The sequence below is a fragment of the Heptranchias perlo genome, chromosome 38 (genome assembly GCF_035084215.1).
Source record: "Heptranchias perlo isolate sHepPer1 chromosome 38, sHepPer1.hap1, whole genome shotgun sequence".
NCBI lineage: Eukaryota > Metazoa > Chordata > Chondrichthyes > Hexanchiformes > Hexanchidae > Heptranchias > Heptranchias perlo.
Window position 1 is genome coordinate 14,249,693 of NC_090362.1, and position 18,166 is coordinate 14,267,858.

General features: G+C 45.5%; 1 protein-coding gene across 1 annotated transcript in view; it reads left to right on the plus strand.

Moving 5' to 3' along the window:
• The first annotated feature begins 7,047 nt into the window (after positions 1–7,047).
• Positions 7,048–18,166, plus strand: part of igf1ra (insulin-like growth factor 1a receptor) — a 222,783-nt gene continuing 211,664 nt past the window's right edge. The window contains exon 1 of the mRNA XM_067973504.1: positions 7,048–8,029. Within this exon, the coding sequence (XP_067829605.1) occupies positions 7,909–8,029 (121 nt within the window). The 5' untranslated portion in view covers positions 7,048–7,908. The remainder of the gene's footprint in view (positions 8,030–18,166) is intronic.

The window sequence follows — 18,166 nt, forward strand, 5'->3', positions numbered from 1 at the left end:
AGCAGTAAGTGTTGTCAGGTTATTCAGCTATGGAAGGCTGTCACATCTGAGCCGGATCCTGTTCGCACCAGATATGCACACTGTGCATTTTCCAGCGGGGGTCACTGGTTAGCAATGGAGAGTGGGAACCGTGGCTGATTTTTTTCCCCTCCTTAGCCCAGCACCATGGAGGCTGATGTGAGCTCCCCCTACTGACAGCTCGGCTGAGATCAGCCAACTCAGCACAGAACCTAGGACTCCGCTGTTCTTTATGATTTAGCACTACATTAAACAGTACATTCACCTCATGAGACATAAGGAGAGCTGCAGAAAACTTACATATACTGCTTGAGTTCTCCTCTTACAGTTTATGATATCCTCCAGCTAAAGGCCAACCACATTATTACACACTTGAAATCACACCTGTAGCCCATGGGGGTAATATTCTGGCATGTACAGCCAGAAAATTATTCTCTTTTTTTATTGCAATTGTTCTTTGGTTACAACATGTTAACATACATCATTTGTATAATATACTGTATGCATGATGTATATATATATATATATATATATGAGTGAGTAAGCTTTTCTGAGTGGTTTGGGTTCTGGATGGCTTGGTGACTGATTTCAGGGAGTGGCAGTGGAGTTATTGTGCACTTCTGTGTTTATACACTGTGTCAGTGCCTGGTGGATTTCTGAGAGCCAACATTTATTTTAATGAAGCCATCTCCCAGTTTTTCAACCACATTGTGTCATCTCACCAAGTACTCTGGGACAACTGGCTTCACTGTGACATTGGGAGTTAAGATCACATCTCAAAGAGTTTTTTTTAAGTTGAAGAATCTAGTTGAAGGTCCATGGCCCAAATGGAGGACATCACCAAGACTGAAAAGAGGATAAATTTGATAAATGAAGAAGTAATGATCAGGTGACACCAAGCTGGGATTTTAAAATCCATAAATTGTAGATGAAGGGAATGCTGAAGGAAGTAAGCAGTTCCACAGTTTGATGTTCTGAGAAAGAATGAATTAGAGTAGGAGAAGGTAAGATAAGTCTTAAGTTCAACACAGTAGAGATGCAGGTGGCAGGAAGAGCATGTAGAACAGAGTATTTGTAGCTAAGGAAGGATAAGTGAGGACCATAGTACTATTGATGATTTGAGAGAAATAAAGATTGTGACAGAGGTTGGCGATCAGAGGGGAAGAAAGGATTCTACATTTCTGTTTTGTTGCCTTTAGAATTGGGTCCAGAAGCCTATAATCCTTGTACTGTGAATCAGTAGGAAATGCAACAGGGAAAATATTTCTAAAGGCATGATAAGTACACAGCAAGTTTCATCTGTGAATTAAAGAATAATAGACATTTTGGAAATAGTTCTAATGGTGAGGCATAATTAAAGTATTTTGATGAAATCATAAAATAGAAGAACAAAATCTGAGCTGTGTAGAAATGTTAATTATACAGGAACATAGGAATTTCTAGACCAAAAACGACCACAGTTCGCCTTCTACCATTCTGATTGTCGCACAATACAATGGTAATGGAGTTGTTGACTAATCATGGCATTGTGGCACTTCATCTATAGAAAGAAATGTTGCAAAATTATTGAAAAGAATATTACAACATAAGGCAACAACAACAGAAAAATCAGAAGCAATAGCTTAAACAACAGTACAAGTAGCAGCATGCATGAGCCTTCAGAGTGAGTATCAGCAGGCTATTCAACTGTGAAGGACATCACAGCTGAGCTCCATCCTTCCTAATCCAGTGTCGACACACGTGCACCTCTTAGAGAGGTTGGTGTATAACTGTTGCTTGATGCTCCGATTTCGCTAGATGTTCGAAAGATCGAACAAATAGGTTAGCAACCTTTCCTTTTAGGGTTCAAATGTAAGTTTGGGCTGAACAAACACACCGGCAACAGATTTCACGTACAAAGATTTATCTTTAATAAATGCTTAACAAACACCGTTCGTAGTTTAAAGTACAATTCCAAAATATAAGACTCACAACTTATATTGATATTACCCGATTTGGTCCGAGGTGATCAATCTCTGTCCAAACCTCTACGTAGGGTTTCTGTCCCCAGGTCCCTGCTGTCGAGTGTTGCTCCTAGGTTCTCGCTGCTATCTGGGGGTTTTCCTCCTGGTTTATACTATCCTATAATCTGTCCCATTTCCTTGATTACACATTTGTTCCCTTTTCCTGCGCCCTGATGATTAATTTATCCTATTCTACAACCTGTCCCATCTCCTTGATTAGTTTACATCTTACTTCATTCATTGACCCATTGTTTGTTAACTGGCGTCTGTAGTGACCACACCCGTGTCTGACGAGGTTACCTATGAGCCCTTTGTTTCAGAACATTACTAAACCTCTGCATTATTTATCCACTATCCCTTACACATGGTGACGCCTTCATTTTATTTCAGTTTTACACTACTTCTTCCATTTTCACATAACGATCAGGAGAATGAATTTCTCCGTAACCCAAGGGTACCAAAGCCAATCACAGCACCCCTGACTGCTCCCCTATTTCTCTTGTTGAGAACAGACAATTTAACAGAGCCCAGGGATCAAACCTGGACCTTCTGGTCTGTGTGGCTCTGAGCCATTAGGATGGGTTAAAATTTCAAACTTTGATGTAAGAGTTTTAAAGTTTGAGGAGTTTTTGCTAAAATCTTGGCAGTAGCTTTTACAAAAGTTTTGTACATTTTTTAATTCGCTAATTTGAAGTAACAGAGTGTTTACTATTTAGGAAAATTACCCATTTTGCTGTGTTTTCACAGATGAATGCAGGAATATGCAGAGGAAGATCGATCAATGTCCTAGAGGAAAAATTACTTTATATACAGGAAAAGGTTGAATATAGTTCGGAACACTTCAACAGGTGGTCTCACATTTGGTTTTGTTTTATTATAACTAATCTTCTTCCAAAGTTAATACCGTGTGTGAATCTTCTATATACAAGATGCATTTTCCCCTTCTATTTCCATTCTTGAAGACGATATTTTAAACTGGTGTACAGTTCACTGGGCACTCGAAACATTTTTTAATGGTTTCTCTCCCCCCACCTACTCCCCCATCCACCTGGCTTTAGTGTTATCTGATCTCGGTTGTGGTGGTAGTAGGGACATTACAATTGGTTTCACTTCCCTTGACTAGAGAAGGGGAAAGAATCGGGTAGAATTCCTGCTCTTGAACTCAATCCCACGACTCCTTCTGGAATGTGCACGTGTGTAGATGTCAGGTGAGGCTCAGCTATGAAACCCTCATGGTTGAACAGCCTTCTCACTGTCACTAAACTATTTATGCTGTTTCAAGAAATTCTTGATTTATATTTTTCAGAGATTCGTATCGTGCTTTGAAGAGATTTTGTGGTTCTGTTTGAAACATTCCTACTTGTATTTTACAGATTCCAGATTATGTTTTTATAAGATTCCTGATTGTGTTTAACAGAATCCTGACAGTGTTTCAGTGATTCCTCATTGTGTTTTTAAGAGATTCCTGATTGTGTTTTAAAGATCTTCTTAATTGTATTGTAAATAGATTCCTGATTGTGTTTGATAGATTCATGATTGTGTTTTAAAGTAGTTCCTAATTGGGTTTCTGAGAGTTTCCCGGATGTGTTTCAAAGATATTTCTGAATGTGTTTTAAAAGAATTTCTGACAATGTTTTTAAGAGATCCCCAATTGTTCTTGAATGTGTTTCAGAGATTCCTAATTGTGTTTTTAAGGGATTTCAGATTGTGTTCAGTAGATCCCTGATTGTGTTTTGAGAGATTTCTGATTTTTCAGCTGGGCCTTTAACGACCTCAAGACGCTCCAAAGCGCTTTACAGCCAACTAAGTACTTTTTGAGGTATAGTCACTGTTGTAAAGTAGGAAATGTGGCAGCCAATTTGCACACAGCAAGGTCCCACAGTAATGTGATAATGACCAGATTATCTGTTTTAGTAATGTTGAGGGATAAATATTGGCCAGGACACCGGGGAGAACTCCCTTGTTCTTCTTCAAAATAATGCTATAGGATCTTTTACATCCACCTGAGCAGGTTTACTGGCTCTTCCAAAAGATGATGCAACATACTGTACTGAAGTGTCAGTCCACACAATGTGCTCAAATCCATTGTGGATAGAGAGCTTTCATCAGAAGTGCAGTCATCCTAATTAATACTTGCATTTATATAGCTCCTTATCGTGCTGAAGCATCTCAAAGCAATTAGCAGAGTTGATTATAATTCAGACACTGTTGTTATGAAATCCCTGCCTGTATTTCTGTGGGATCCCAGTTTCTGTGAGATCCCTGTCTATTCCTGTGGATTCCCTGTTTCTGTGTGATTCCTGTCTGCATTTCTGTGTGATCACTGATTCTGTGAGATCCCTGACTGTATTTCTGTAAGATTCCTGTCTGTACTTCTGTGAGATCCCTGACTGTATTTCTGTTAGATCCCTGATTCTGTGAGATCCCTGATTGTATTTCTAGGGGATCCCCGTTGTGCTGTGAGAGCCTAGTCTCTATTTCTATGTGGTCCCTGTCTATATTCCTGTGTGATCCCTGCTTATTTCTACGAGAACCCTGTCGGTATTCCTGTGAGATCCTTGTCTGTTTTCCTGTGAAATCCACTTCTGTATTCCTGTAAGATCCCTATCTTATTTCTGTGAGATCCCCACCTATATTCCTGTGAGATTATTATCAGTATTCCTGTGGGATCTCTATCTCTGTGCGACCCTTTCCTGTATTCCTGAGATCCACGTCTGTATTCCTGTGAGATCCCTGTCCGTACCTCGGTGCGATCCCTGTCTGTATTCCGGTGATCCCTTCTGTATTTCTGTGAGATCCATGTCTGTATTTCTGTGAGATCCATGTCTGTATTCCTGTGAGATCCATCTCTGTATTTCTGTGAGATCCCTGTCTATATTCCTGTCTGTATTCCTGTGAGATCCCTGCCTGTATCTGTGTGAGATCCCTGTCTGTAATCCTGTGAGATCACTGTCCGTATTCCTGTAAGATCCCTTTCTGTATTCCTAGGAGACCCCTGACTGTATTTTTATGAGATCCCTGTCTGTATTTCTGTGAGACCCTGCCTGTATTCCTTTGAGATCCCTGTGGGATCTCTATCTCTGTGTGACCCCTGTCTGTATCTCTGAGATTCCTGTCTGTATCTCTGTGATATCCCTGTCTGTATTCCTGTGAGGTCCCTTTCTGTATTCCTGTGAGGTCCCTGCCTGTATTCCTGTGAGGTCCCTGCCTGTATTTCTGTGTGATCCCTGTCTGTATCGCTGTGAGATCACCGTCTATATTCCTGTGTGATCTCTGTCTGAATTCCTGTGTAATCCCTGTCTGTATCCTTGCGAGATCCCTGTCTGTATCTATGTGAGATCCCTGTGGGATCTCTATCTCTGTGTGACCCCTGCCTGTATCTCTGAGATTCCTGTCTGTATCTCTGTAATATCCTTGTCTGTATCGCTGTGAGATCACCGTCTGTATTCCCGTGTGATCTCTGTCAGTATCCCTGTGAGATCCCTGACTGTATCTCGGTGAGATCCCTGTCTGTATTCCTGTGAGATCCCTGTCTGTATCCCTGTGAGATCCCTGTCTGTATCCCTGTGAGATCCCCATCTGTATCCCTGTGAGATCCCTGTCTGTATCCCTGTGAGATCCCTGTCTGTATCCCTGTGAGATCCCTGTCTGTATCCCTGTGAGATCCCCATCTGTATCCCTGTGAGATCCCTGTCTGTATCCCTGTGAGATCCCTGTCTGTATCCCTGTGAGATCCCTGTCTGTATCCCTGTGAGATCCCTGACTGTATCTCAGTGAGATCCCTGTTTCTATGTATTCCTGTGAGATCCCTGTCTGTATCCCTGTGAGATCCCTGACTGTATCTCTGTGAGACCACTGTCTGTATTCCTGTGAGATCCCTGTCTTATTTTGTGAGACCCTGCCTGTATTCCTGTGAGATCTCTGTGTGATCTCTATCTCTGTGTGACGCCTGCCTGTATCTCTGAGATTCCTGTCTGTATTCCTGTGAGGTCCCTGTCTGTATCTGTGTGAGATCCCTCTCTGTAGCTGTGTGAGATCCCTATCTATATCTCGGTGAGATCCCTGACTGTTTCTCTGAGAGATCCCTGTCAGTATTCCTGTGAGATCCCTGACTTTCTCTGTGAGATCCCTATCAGTATTCCTGTGAGATCCCTGTCAGTATTCCTGTGAGATCCCTGTCTGTATCTCTGTGAGATCCCTGTCTATTTTCCTGTAAGATCCCTTTCTGTATTCCTAGTAGACCCCTGTCTGTATCTATGTGTGATCCTTGTCTATATTCCTGAGATCCCCATCTGTATCCCTGTGAGATCCCTGTCTGTATCTCTGTGAGATCCCTGTCCGTATCTCTGTGAGATCCCTGTCCGTATCTCTGTGAGATCCCTGTCCGTATCTCTGTGAGATCCCTGTCTATATTTCTGTGAGATCCCTGTCTGTATCGCTGTATGATCCCTGTGAGATCTCTGTCTATATTCCCGTGAGATGCTTGTTTGTATCCTTGTGAGATCCTGCCTGTATTTCTGTTAGATCCCTGTCTGTATTCCTGAGATCCCTGACTGTTTTTACGTATGATCTTTGTCTGTATCCCTGTGAGATCTTTGTCTGTATCCCTGTGAGATCTTTGTCTGTATCCCTGTGAGATCCTTGTCTGTACCTCTGTATGATCCCTGTGAGATCCCTGTCTGTATTCCTATGAGATCCCTGACTGTATCTCCATATGATCTTTGTCTGTATCCCTGTATGATCCCTGTTTGTATTCCTGTGAGGTGCTTGCTTGTATCCCTGTGTGATCCCTGCCTGTATTTCTGTTAGATCCTTGTCTATATTCCTGTGAGAGCTCTGTCTGTATCTCTATGAAGTCCCTGCCTGTATTGCTGTAAGTTCCCCGTCTGTATCCCAGCCCGTTATGTTTGCCCAGTGCCTCCCCTCCGCAGTCCAGCTCCAGACGCCGACTCCAGGGCGGGTTGCGCTGGCTGCTCTGACTCAGGCTGAGGCTGTTGTTTACCAGCGAGCTCGGAGCCTGAGTCAGAGAGACGGCGGGCGGACCTGCAACCACCGAGACAGACAGACAGAGGAAGAAGCCGCCGAAACCCCGTTCAACCTCTCCTGCCGGAGACCAAGGACAACCCCAGGGACTGCAGCCCAGCCCGAGGCCGTCGCAGAGAGCAGCTTTTTCGGGGGAGTGAAGCCTACTTTGCACCTTTTTCTTCCCCCCCCCTCCTCCTCCTCCTCTCTCCTCTTCTCTGTCCTGGAAAAATCCCAACGCGCCACGCTTTGCCTTTTCTTTTTTTTTCCCTCCCCCTCTCTCTGTCTTCCCAGGCTCCAAACAAACAACAGGGGAAAAAAAAATAATAATCCTGTGTTTTAAAAAAAAAAGAAATTTGGGGGGGGGGGGGAGAGAGAAGGGAAAATGTTTCTTTAAATTGTTTCAGAGTGAGAGAGAGAGAAAAATTAGCACACAAATTAGTGCAGAATTTTTTTTTGGTGTTTTAAAAAAATATATTTTTCTCTTTTTTTTCGTTCTGTTTTTTTAAAAGGAATGGAGACTGAGGATGGGGAGTTCCAGGACAGCTGGTGTTTGCTAAATTTCACAATGAAACACAGACAAGGTTGAAAAAAACAAGAGAGGGAGACACTGTAGCAAAAAAAGGGAAGAAAACATTTAAAATTTGCAACAGTTACTTCCCCCACCCCCCCTCCTGCATCCTATTTTGATAGTGAGCATTAAAGGCTTACACCCCCCCCCCCCTTCCCCTTCCCTCCCCTTCTAAAATTTGGGATTCACAAATTGTAGAGGATTTTCCTGAGTTCTCTTTTATGGTCCTTTCTTTTTTGGGGGGTTTGTTGGGACTGACGATTTTTTTTTCGTTTGGTGGCGGAGACAGTCGATATGTTTTGGTGGGGTCCACAAATGGGAACGAAGTCTAGAACAAAGAGGGGCTCCGTGACCTTGTGCTGGGGTTTGCTAGCTCTCTGCACCTCACTCATTCTGGGACACACTAATGCGGAAAGTAAGTATAATTTTCCAAATACTTTTCTTTTGATTTTTAAAAATAAATAATAAATCTTGCATTTATTGCAGTCGTCAAGCTTTCTAATAATTATTAAATGTAGTAAGTGAGTTGCATAAAAATGTATTTTTAACTTTTTGTAAGGATGTAGATGCATACCTTTTATGTAACTTTGCTAGGCGATGTTTTTGAAACGAACAAGTTATCCATTAGTGTTTTAAACCTAATGACTGCTGAGTAATTGCTCAGTTGTGTACCCTTGTGATGCTGATTTTATTTTCAGTACAATGGTTTCACATCTTAAAATGTACTTTTATGTGAAAGTTACGAGTTTGGCAGTACATGTAAGGCTGTCAACGAAATATGGCAAAAAGTTTTGCCCTGAAGAGTGTTGTAACTTTTCATTTTTTGACGAATGATCTTGTGCCTTACTTTTAACAGTTTCAAAGTTCAACGGGAAATGTTGTTTGATTTTTTTAACAGCAATAATGGTACCCCTGTAGCAATCGCACGCATCCGTTGAATTTATCAGCCTGTTCTGGGGATCTCTGAGTGATAAGTGTAGCCCACCTGTCTTCCCTTTGAGTGAGGAAGGGGTAGCAAAGAGAGAGTGGGCGTGTGGGGAAAAAAAATATTTAAAAAGTCTTCATAACCTGAGAATTGTCACAGTTTGCACTTAACTTTGTCAACTACACTCATGGTTTCTTATTATGGGAGAGTTGTAGGGTCCCAGTTATTTCCAATCCGACCCCATGAGAGTGATGTGCATTCTGCATTCTTGCCTTCCCACACCGTCGTACTCTCCTAATTGGGTCACCTTTTTCCCTTATTTATGTTTGTATAGTTCCCCCCCCCCCCCCACATCTGTTTATTTGTGTTTTTATCTCTCTTTCTGCTAATTTCTTTTATCTGTTTCTTTTAATCTGTTATCTTTTCATTTGTTGTCTGTTCCTGTTACTTTTAAATTGAGTTTATGTTTGCTATCTTTTGTATTTACTTGATTTGCTTTTCCTTGTGCCTGACCTGTTCCCTTTCATCTGTTATTGTCGTCTCTGTTTAACAGATATTTCTTTGTTTCTATATTTCTTCTGTTTCCTTTCTGTATTTCCCCTTTCTTAATCTATTTTCTGTTGCTTAATTGTTGTGTCTTTTTTCCGTCTTGTCTCTTGTCTGCATCTTGCCATTGTTTTTCTGTCTTGTCTGCTGTATCTGTCTCTCTTCTGTTTTTCCCGTTTTATTGTTTGCTTCTGTCTATTATCTATTGTTTTTCTGGTTCTTTTTCCCTTGTTATCTGGATTTTAAATCTTTTTTAAACGAATTTTCTGTTTTTTTGCTATTTTACACTGGATGTGTTTTGTTTTATACTTTTTTTTTGTTTCTATTTGTTTTTGGCGAATTCCTGTCCTATTTGTTACATGTTTTGTTCTACGTTTTTACTGAATTTTACATCTAGGCTGCCTCTCAGTTGTTTATCTTCTTGATCTATTGTGCTCTGTTTTGCTACATTTTCAGTTTCTATATTTGCATTCAATCTTATGTCTTCTGTTTTTCAATTTTGTTCTATTCTCTATTCTTTCCGTTTAACTTGTATTTTATCACCTTCCCATCTCCCATATTTGTATCTATTTAACTTCATTGTTTTTCTTTCATGTACCATTTTTGAATTTATTAAAGTCCTTTCTTTTCTTTTACTTTACAGTTTTGTTTCTCGTATCTCTCCAGCTTTTGTTCAGTTTACTTCCTTGCATAATCTTCACTGTTTGTTTATACTTTGATTTTTTTTTGGGGTTGATTTTGTAAATTCCTTATTTCTGAATCTTGCCTATTCCGTTTTATCTTTTCCATTTTGTTTCACTTTTATTTTGATTTGTTTTCCTCGCCTCTTGTCCTGCAGCTTTAATCAGATATGAGTTACCTCTTCTGTTTTCCTACTTTGTTACTGATTTTCTTTTTTCTTTATTACTCGTTTGGTTCCAATTTAATTTATTTTCTGCAACTTTTAGTCTTCTAGTTTTCCTCATCTTTTTTGCCGTTCCTCTCCAATTCCCACTCTTCCCTTCTCTCTCCTTCCTCTTCCCTTCTCTGCTTCCTCTTTCCCTTCTCTGCTTCCTCTTTCCCCTCTCTGCTTCCTCTTTCCCCTCTCTGCTTCCTCTTTCCCCTCTCTGCTTCCTCTTTCCCCTCTCTGCTTCCTCTTTCCCCTCTCTCCCTCCTCTTTCCCCTCTCTTCTCCCTCCTCTTTCCCCTCTCTTCTCCCTCCTCTTTCCCCTCTCTTCTCCCTCCTCTTTGCCCTCTCTTCTCCCTCCTCTTTGCCCTCTCTTCTCCCTCCTCTTTGCCCTCTCTTCTCCCTCCTCTTTGCCCTCTCTTCTCCCTCCTCTTTGCCCTCTCTTCTCCCTCCTCTTTGCCCTCTCTTCTCCCTCCTCTTTGCCCTCTCTTCTCCCTCCTCTTTGCCCTCTCTTCTCCCTCCTCTTTGCCCTCTCTTCTCCCTCCTCTTTGCCCTCTCTTCTCCCTCCTCTTTGCCCTCTCTTCTCCCTCCTCTTTGCCCTCTCTTCTCCCTCCTCTTTGCCCTCTCTTCTCCCTCCTCTTTGCCCTCTCTTCTCCCTCCTCTTTGCCCTCTCTTCTCCCTCCTCTTTGCCCTCTCTTCTCCCTCCTCTTTGCCCTCTCTTCTCCCTCCTCTTTGCCCTCTCTTCTCCCTCCTCTTTGCCCTCTCTTCTCCCTCCTCTTTGCCCTCTCTTCTCCCTCCTCTTTGCCCTCTCTTCTCCCTCCTCTTTGCCCTCTCTTCTCCCTCCTCTTTGCCCTCTCTTCTCCCTCCTCTTTGCCCTCTCTTCTCCCTCCTCTTTGCCCTCTCTTCTCCCTCCTCTTTGCCCTCTCTTCTCCCTCCTCTTTGCCCTCTCTTCTCCCTCCTCTTTGCCCTCTCTTCTCCCTCCTCTTTGCCCTCTCTTCTCCCTCCTCTTTGCCCTCTCTTCTCCCTCCTCTTTGCCCTCTCTTCTCCCTCCTCTTTGCCCTCTCTTCTCCCTCCTCTTTGCCCTCTCTTCTCCCTCCTCTTTGCCCTCTCTTCTCCCTCCTCTTTGCCCTCTCTTCTCCCTCCTCTTTGCCCTCTCTTCTCCCTCCTCTTTGCCCTCTCTTCTCCCTCCTCTTTGCCCTCTCTTCTCCCTCCTCTTTGCCCTCTCTTCTCCCTCCTCTTTGCCCTCTCTTCTCCCTCCTCTTTGCCCTCTCTTCTCCCTCCTCTTTGCCCTCTCTTCTCCCTCCTCTTTGCCCTCTCTTCTCCCTCCTCTTTGCCCTCTCTTCTCCCTCCTCTTTGCCCTCTCTTCTCCCTCCTCTTTGCCCTCTCTTCTCCCTCCTCTTTGCCCTCTCTTCTCCCTCCTCTTTGCCCTCTCTTCTCCCTCCTCTTTGCCCTCTCTTCTCCCTCCTCTTTGCCCTCTCTTCTCCCTCCTCTTTGCCCTCTCTTCTCCCTCCTCTTTGCCCTCTCTTCTCCCTCCTCTTTGCCCTCTCTTCTCCCTCCTCTTTGCCCTCTCTTCTCCCTCCTCTTTGCCCTCTCTTCTCCCTCCTCTTTGCCCTCTCTTCTCCCTCCTCTTTGCCCTCTCTTCTCCCTCCTCTTTGCCCTCTCTTCTCCCTCCTCTTTGCCCTCTCTTCTCCCTCCTCTTTGCCCTCTCTTCTCCCTCCTCTTTGCCCTCTCTTCTCCCTCCTCTTTGCCCTCTCTTCTCCCTCCTCTTTGCCCTCTCTTCTCCCTCCTCTTTGCCCTCTCTTCTCCCTCCTCTTTGCCCTCTCTTCTCCCTCCTCTTTGCCCTCTCTTCTCCCTCCTCTTTGCCCTCTCTTCTCCCTCCTCTTTGCCCTCTCTTCTCCCTCCTCTTTGCCCTCTCTTCTCCCTCCTCTTTGCCCTCTCTTCTCCCTCCTCTTTGCCCTCTCTTCTCCCTCCTCTTTGCCCTCTCTTCTCCCTCCTCTTTGCCCTCTCTTCTCCCTCCTCTTTGCCCTCTCTTCTCCCTCCTCTTTGCCCTCTCTTCTCCCTCCTCTTTGCCCTCTCTTCTCCCTCCTCTTTGCCCTCTCTTCTCCCTCCTCTTTGCCCTCTCTTCTCCCTCCTCTTTGCCCTCTCTTCTCCCTCCTCTTTGCCCTCTCTTCTCCCTCCTCTTTGCCCTCTCTTCTCCCTCCTCTTTGCCCTCTCTTCTCCCTCCTCTTTGCCCTCTCTTCTCCCTCCTCTTTGCCCTCTCTTCTCCCTCCTCTTTGCCCTCTCTTCTCCCTCCTCTTTGCCCTCTCTTCTCCCTCCTCTTTGCCCTCTCTTCTCCCTCCTCTTTGCCCTCTCTTCTCCCTCCTCTTTGCCCTCTCTTCTCCCTCCTCTTTGCCCTCCCTCCTCCCTCCGCTTTGCCCTCCCTCCTCCCTCCGCTTTCCCCTCCCTCCTCCCTCCGCTCTCCCCTCCCTCCTCCCTCCGCTCTCCCCTCCCTCCTCCCTCCGCTCTCCCCTCCCTCCTCCCTCCGCTCTCCCCTCCCTCCTCCCTCCGCTCTCCCCTCCCTCCTCCCTCCGCTCTCCCCTCCCTCCTCCCTCCGCTCTCCCCTCCCTCCTCCCTCCGCTCTCCCCTCCCTCCTCCCTCCGCTCTCCCCTCCCTCCTCCCTCCGCTCTCCCCTCCCTCCTCCCTCCGCTCTCCCCTCCCTCCTCCCTCCGCTCTCCCCTCCCTCCTCCCTCCGCTCTCCCCTCCCTCCTCCCTCCGCTCTCCCCTCCCTCCTCCCTCCGCTCTCCCCTCCCTCCTCCCTCCGCTCTCCCCTCCCTCCTCCCTCCGCTCTCCCCTCCCTCCTCCCTCCGCTCTCCCCTCCCTCCTCCCTCCGCTCTCCCCTCCCTCCTCCCTCCGCTCTCCCCTCCCTCCTCCCTCCGCTCTCCCCTCCCTCCTCCCTCCGCTCTCCCCTCCCTCCTCCCTCCTCTCCCTCAATACTGTTTTTTGCCATTGCTGATGCAAATATCTTGACACTGAATGTCAGCAAACAGTCCTATCTTTGCCTGACATCCACAAGTGCACCAGCGGCAGGGTTCACTGGATCGATCAGGAGACGGATACCTGGCTGATTTATTTTTTTCACTCCTCCCCAAGCCTTGGACCCTGAGACCAATTTTGGCGCCCTACCACCCAGGCTGAGGTCAGCCACCTGTGCGCAGATTGAAGAGAATTAGTTATGTAACAGAATATTAATAATTGGCCAAGAAAGCGTGCAAAGGTTGAACCACAGAGCCTGGTGTTAGTGAATTTATTTCCATATTGAGTGGTCCATTTTCTTGCTAACTGTTTTAATTTGTTTACTGTTTGAGGGAAGTGCTGGAGAAGACAGCCATAAATAATTGAACCAGTTACATTTCATTCAGCAGCTTCAGCTTGCTTGGTGCCAAAACATGGCTTAAAAGCAAGCTGGGAAAAGGTAACGGGAGTATTTGGTGAACTGATAGATTGTGACACTCTTTGAGAAGAGAGAGGCCATGGAGGTTATCCTATCATTCTGCCTGTCTGTTCCAAAATAACTTGAACGGCTTCAAACTGTTCAACCAAACTTTACCAGCTGCCTATCTGGTAGATCCAGTCACGCCTTTTTTTCCTTGAAGTTGCATTTGACTTTGATTTTCAAAGATTTCCTCTCTCCACTCCTAAAGGTGCTAACTTTTGCCGGTGTACAGTCTGTGAGCCATAGGTACTTTGTGCAAGGCCATTCTTCCAATATGAGCTTCGACTGAGTGTTGGCAGGCTATTGGACTGCAGAGGGCATCACAGCCCAACCCAGCCCAGTCTGCTCCTTATCTGCATTGAACAAATAGCAAGTGGTCATTGGATAGGTTGGGGGAGGGATCCCTGGCTGATTTCGCTTTTGCTCTCCCCCACCCCCTTCCCTAGCTTTGAGGCCAACGGTAGCACTTCCACCATCTGGGTTGGGATCACGGTACAAGCTTGGGGCCCTCGCTGGTCTGTGTGGCTCATTACAAACAGTGGGCAAAGCATTTACCTGCCAAGCCATGGGGGAATCGTGAAGTATTCTTTGGACCGTTGATGTCCTGAAATTAGTAAAACCTTCCTGCTTTAATTGAACCAGATTGGAGTTGACAGGAGCAATTCAGACACAGTCTGCGTGCTGCACTTGTTAGCACCGATCCTTTGACAGCCCGTTAAACAACGAGGAGGTGGCTGGATAAACAGGTAGATATGAGGGGAGGCAGTGTTGTGGAAGTGGGATACTGAAAATCTCTTTGAGCCAGTTGTATATGGAATAGTGTACACAGAGAGTGTCCAAACTAGAGCCTTTGGGTCACATGCAGCCCCTCATCAGCCCGGTCACTCGGTCCTGTTTGCACTTGCGATTCTTGTTCGCTGGCTAGTTTGAATTTTGAGGTTGGGAAAGGTGATCCTGTACCCACTCATAGCACAATAGCTCTCCTTAAAAGAGCGAAACAATAATTGCATGCAGCGAGGTTATCCGGGAACTAAACTGGGGTGTGGAAGTCTTGAAGCTGCATTTAAGTGGCGCCACGTGGCTCCCAAAACCTGCCAATCGGCTCGGCAAGGTCCTGAGAACTCTCACGGTATATCTCGCGTACATTAGTTTGTCCTGTTTGAATCTTGTGCGTCTCGAGGTTTGGAAAGGGCTGGTTTTAGCACTGTTGCCTCATTGGTGGACAAATCTAAAATCGGTACATCCAGATCTGTAGTATCAGCGACTTGAAATGTATGTAAATTAACGGGAGCACTGACAAACTTTATCTGGGACCCCGAGACATTGTGGTACGGGCACTGTGCAGCCCACAAAGACAAAATGCTTGGTCAGTCTTGGTCTAGAGGTTTTCTGTACAGCCTGGGGGGCTTGCTGCAAATATTGACCCACTCCTGGGGGCACCCATCTTAATTTCTGAAAGAGAGTGTCAGCTACCCAAAGGAAAACAGTGCTGTGATTGCAGAAAATGTTTGTGTGTGTGGGTGTGTACACGCATGTACATGTACTAATCGGCCAACAAATACAGGAAAGTGTTTCTAATCCATTGTGCATCTGTATCTATATGTAACATAAGTCTTGCATTTAGCATGCGCTAACATCCTGTAACACATTCCCTATCACGCATCTCCTCTGACTCGCTGTAGCGCCAAGGGTGATCTGCTAGTGTGTATGTCCATCCGTTCGTCTGTTGTGTTCTACCCCTAGGGCAGGTCCTAACTCGAATCTCACACATGAGATTCTTGAGCCACTTACTAGGAAGAGTAGCTAGTAGTTGATTTTCCATCACTGGCCTCATGGTTTTTATCTTTGGCGTTCCTTCTCCTAGGTGGGCTGCAATCAAGGCTAAAGAGCCCCACCTACCCTTTACGATGGGGGTGGGGGGCAGCCGCATCCATTGGATGCAAGTCCCCCTCCCTCCCGCTCACCTGCAGACGTCAACCCAATATTAAGAGCCAGCACTCCGTACGCTGGGGCTGTCTAGAGTGGAGACAGGGATCTGATGACCCTTGTGGACCCCTGTTTGAAAAGCTATGCAATATGTACACCGTGCAATCCAGTATGTCAGGAACATTTAAAATTGGGGCTCCAATTACTTATCGACTTGTCTCTGTTGCGTAAATTTAGAATTAGTATTGACTGAATTGGTTCTTTACATATGTTGACTGTTTTAAAGGTTGGGACTATTTTTTTTTAAAAATTAGCACAGGATGCATGAACTTAGCTGAGGACAACTAGTTTTACAATGTTGGCCCAGTTGGGAAGATTCAGGATGGACGTATTGCTATAAACAAACCACAATAAGCACAATAGCACGGTCTCATCCTGGTCCCTCCGACAGAGGAAAAGGACAGTAATATTCAGGATTGTCATTACATTTATTTAGTGCATTGGTACCAATAATCTGTAGGAAAAATCACATTTAAACCAATGCACTTCAATTTGTGATGCTCTTAATTCATCCCGTCCGATAGCTGCCACCACCAGTGACAGACCCTGTACCCATCAGTACCTCACCCGAGTGTTATACAGCTCAGAATGCTCTCGCCAGTCACAACCCACGTTTGGAAGGGCCGACTCTGTAATTGTACTGCTGGGTGTTTTTCCACAGTTGAAGTGGGCAGAGTGCAAGAGTTTCACACACACCAATGATTGCTAAATACTGTAAGCCCAGTGACAGCATTTGTACTATGGAAAGGAACAGTGAGCAGTAACCTCTTTAGGTGGGTGTTGGTGAGTTGTTCTAATTTCTCATAAACAGAATTAGATAGCAAAGGGACCAGATGGCACACTTTCATCTCTGGAACCTGGGTTCGATTCCAAAACTGACTGATAGGATTTGTTCTCTCCACTCTCACTTCCCCCCCCCTCTCGCACCCCATTCCCTCTCCCAAGCCCCCCCCCCCCCCGGTTTGATGTGACAGTGTAGAGGGAGCTTTGCTCTGTATTTAATCTGTGCTGTACCTGACTGTGGAGAGTATGTAAAGCTATAACTGGGTGCCTGAATGTGAGGTGTGTCCTAACACCCGACAATCCTCACCTTAATTAGCACAAACTTCACTTTTGGGGGGAGGGGGAGGTGGGTACGGGGGAAGCTGAGCTTGTGTGTGGCAGATTTTTAAAAAGTTATTAAAAAATCTGGGCTTTGCTGACGGAAATGAAGTGGGCTATAAACAGGATGCAAAAGCCAAAAAAAAATGTAGAATGTAAAAAACTCGGCAATTATGATAAACTTGTCATGAATGCAGGCTTATTTGCTACAGGAAGTGGTCCTTTTGGATGCTGATAAAATCATTGTTGTTTGCTGCCAGTTAATGAGTTCCATGGGTTGGCCACAGAAACAAATACTGATGCTCTTCCATTTTTCCTTGCGCTGGAGGTAGTGCGTTTAGTTCCTCGTGTGTTTTATTTGTGCTTTTAGTTATATTGCGTCAAACTGCATTCGTTGTGTCAGTGGTACAATGTAATAGCGAGTGAGGCTGACTAAGTGTCTTGGGTTGTGGGTGGTGTGAGCACTGATTCCAGCGGTGGTGTACTGCCACATTTGGAGCTGTGCCACAGGCTGGTGGGTTCGTTTTTAATTTCATTCTTTAGATGTGGGTGTTGCTGGCAAGGTCTGCATTTATTGCCCATCCCTAGTTGCCCCTTGAGAAGGTGGTGGTGAGCCGCCTTCTTGAACCGCTGCAGTCTGTGTTGTGAAGGTGCTCCCACAGTGCTGTAAGGGCAGGAGTTCCAGGATTTTGACCCAGTAACGATGAAGGAACGGCCAATATATGTCCAAGTCGGGATGATGTGTGACTTGAAGGAGAACTTGGAGGTGGTGTTGTTCCCATGCCATCTGCTGCCCTTGTCCTTCTAGGCGGTGGAGGCTGTGGGTTTGGGAAGTGATTGCGAGTTGCTGCAGTGCATCCTGTGGATAGTGCACACTGCAGCCTCGGTGCGCTGGTGGTGGAGGGAGTGAATGTTTAAGGTGGTGGATGGGCTGCTGATCACATGGGCTGCTTTGTCCTGGATGGTGTCGAGCTTCTTCGACAGTTGATGAAGGCGGAGCACTGTTGGGGTGTGACTCAAGTTGAAGTCCTGGCCGCTGATGGAGCAAGGAGCAGATTTTGAAGGGTTTCTCCTGCTTCTACCAAGGAAGTTCAGGGTTTCCACAGACTGAGCTATGTACCTCAGAGCCTCAATCCATATTCTGTCTTAGTCAGAGGGGAATATCACCTGGAGGAAAGTAGTTTTTTGCTGCTCAACATCGATAAAGAGAGGGACAATGTTTTCCTAAACCAGTGGCAGTCTCCAGGACTCTCAAGCCAGGGACTATGGCTTCAGGCCCTTCACCTAGATTTCTCGATTTAAAAGCTGCTGTCTGTCTGTGTACCACACGGACCAGGAGTGGGTTCTGACGAAAGGTCTTCGACCTGAAACGTTAACCCTTTCTTTCTTTCTCCACAGATGCTGCATCACTTGCTGAACTTCTCCAGCATTTTCTGTTTTTATTTCAGATTTCCAGCATCCGCAGTATTTTGTTTGTGATCCAGGATTGATTTATTGTGCTCCCTAGGCTGTGCTGAGTTACTCAATCTCAACAGGGTTGTTCTTCGCGGAAAAGAGAGGGTGAAAATTGGCTAGGGTCCCGCTCCTGATAGCAATACAGGAAGTGTGTGAGTGTCTCTGGATCCTGAGTGGGGACA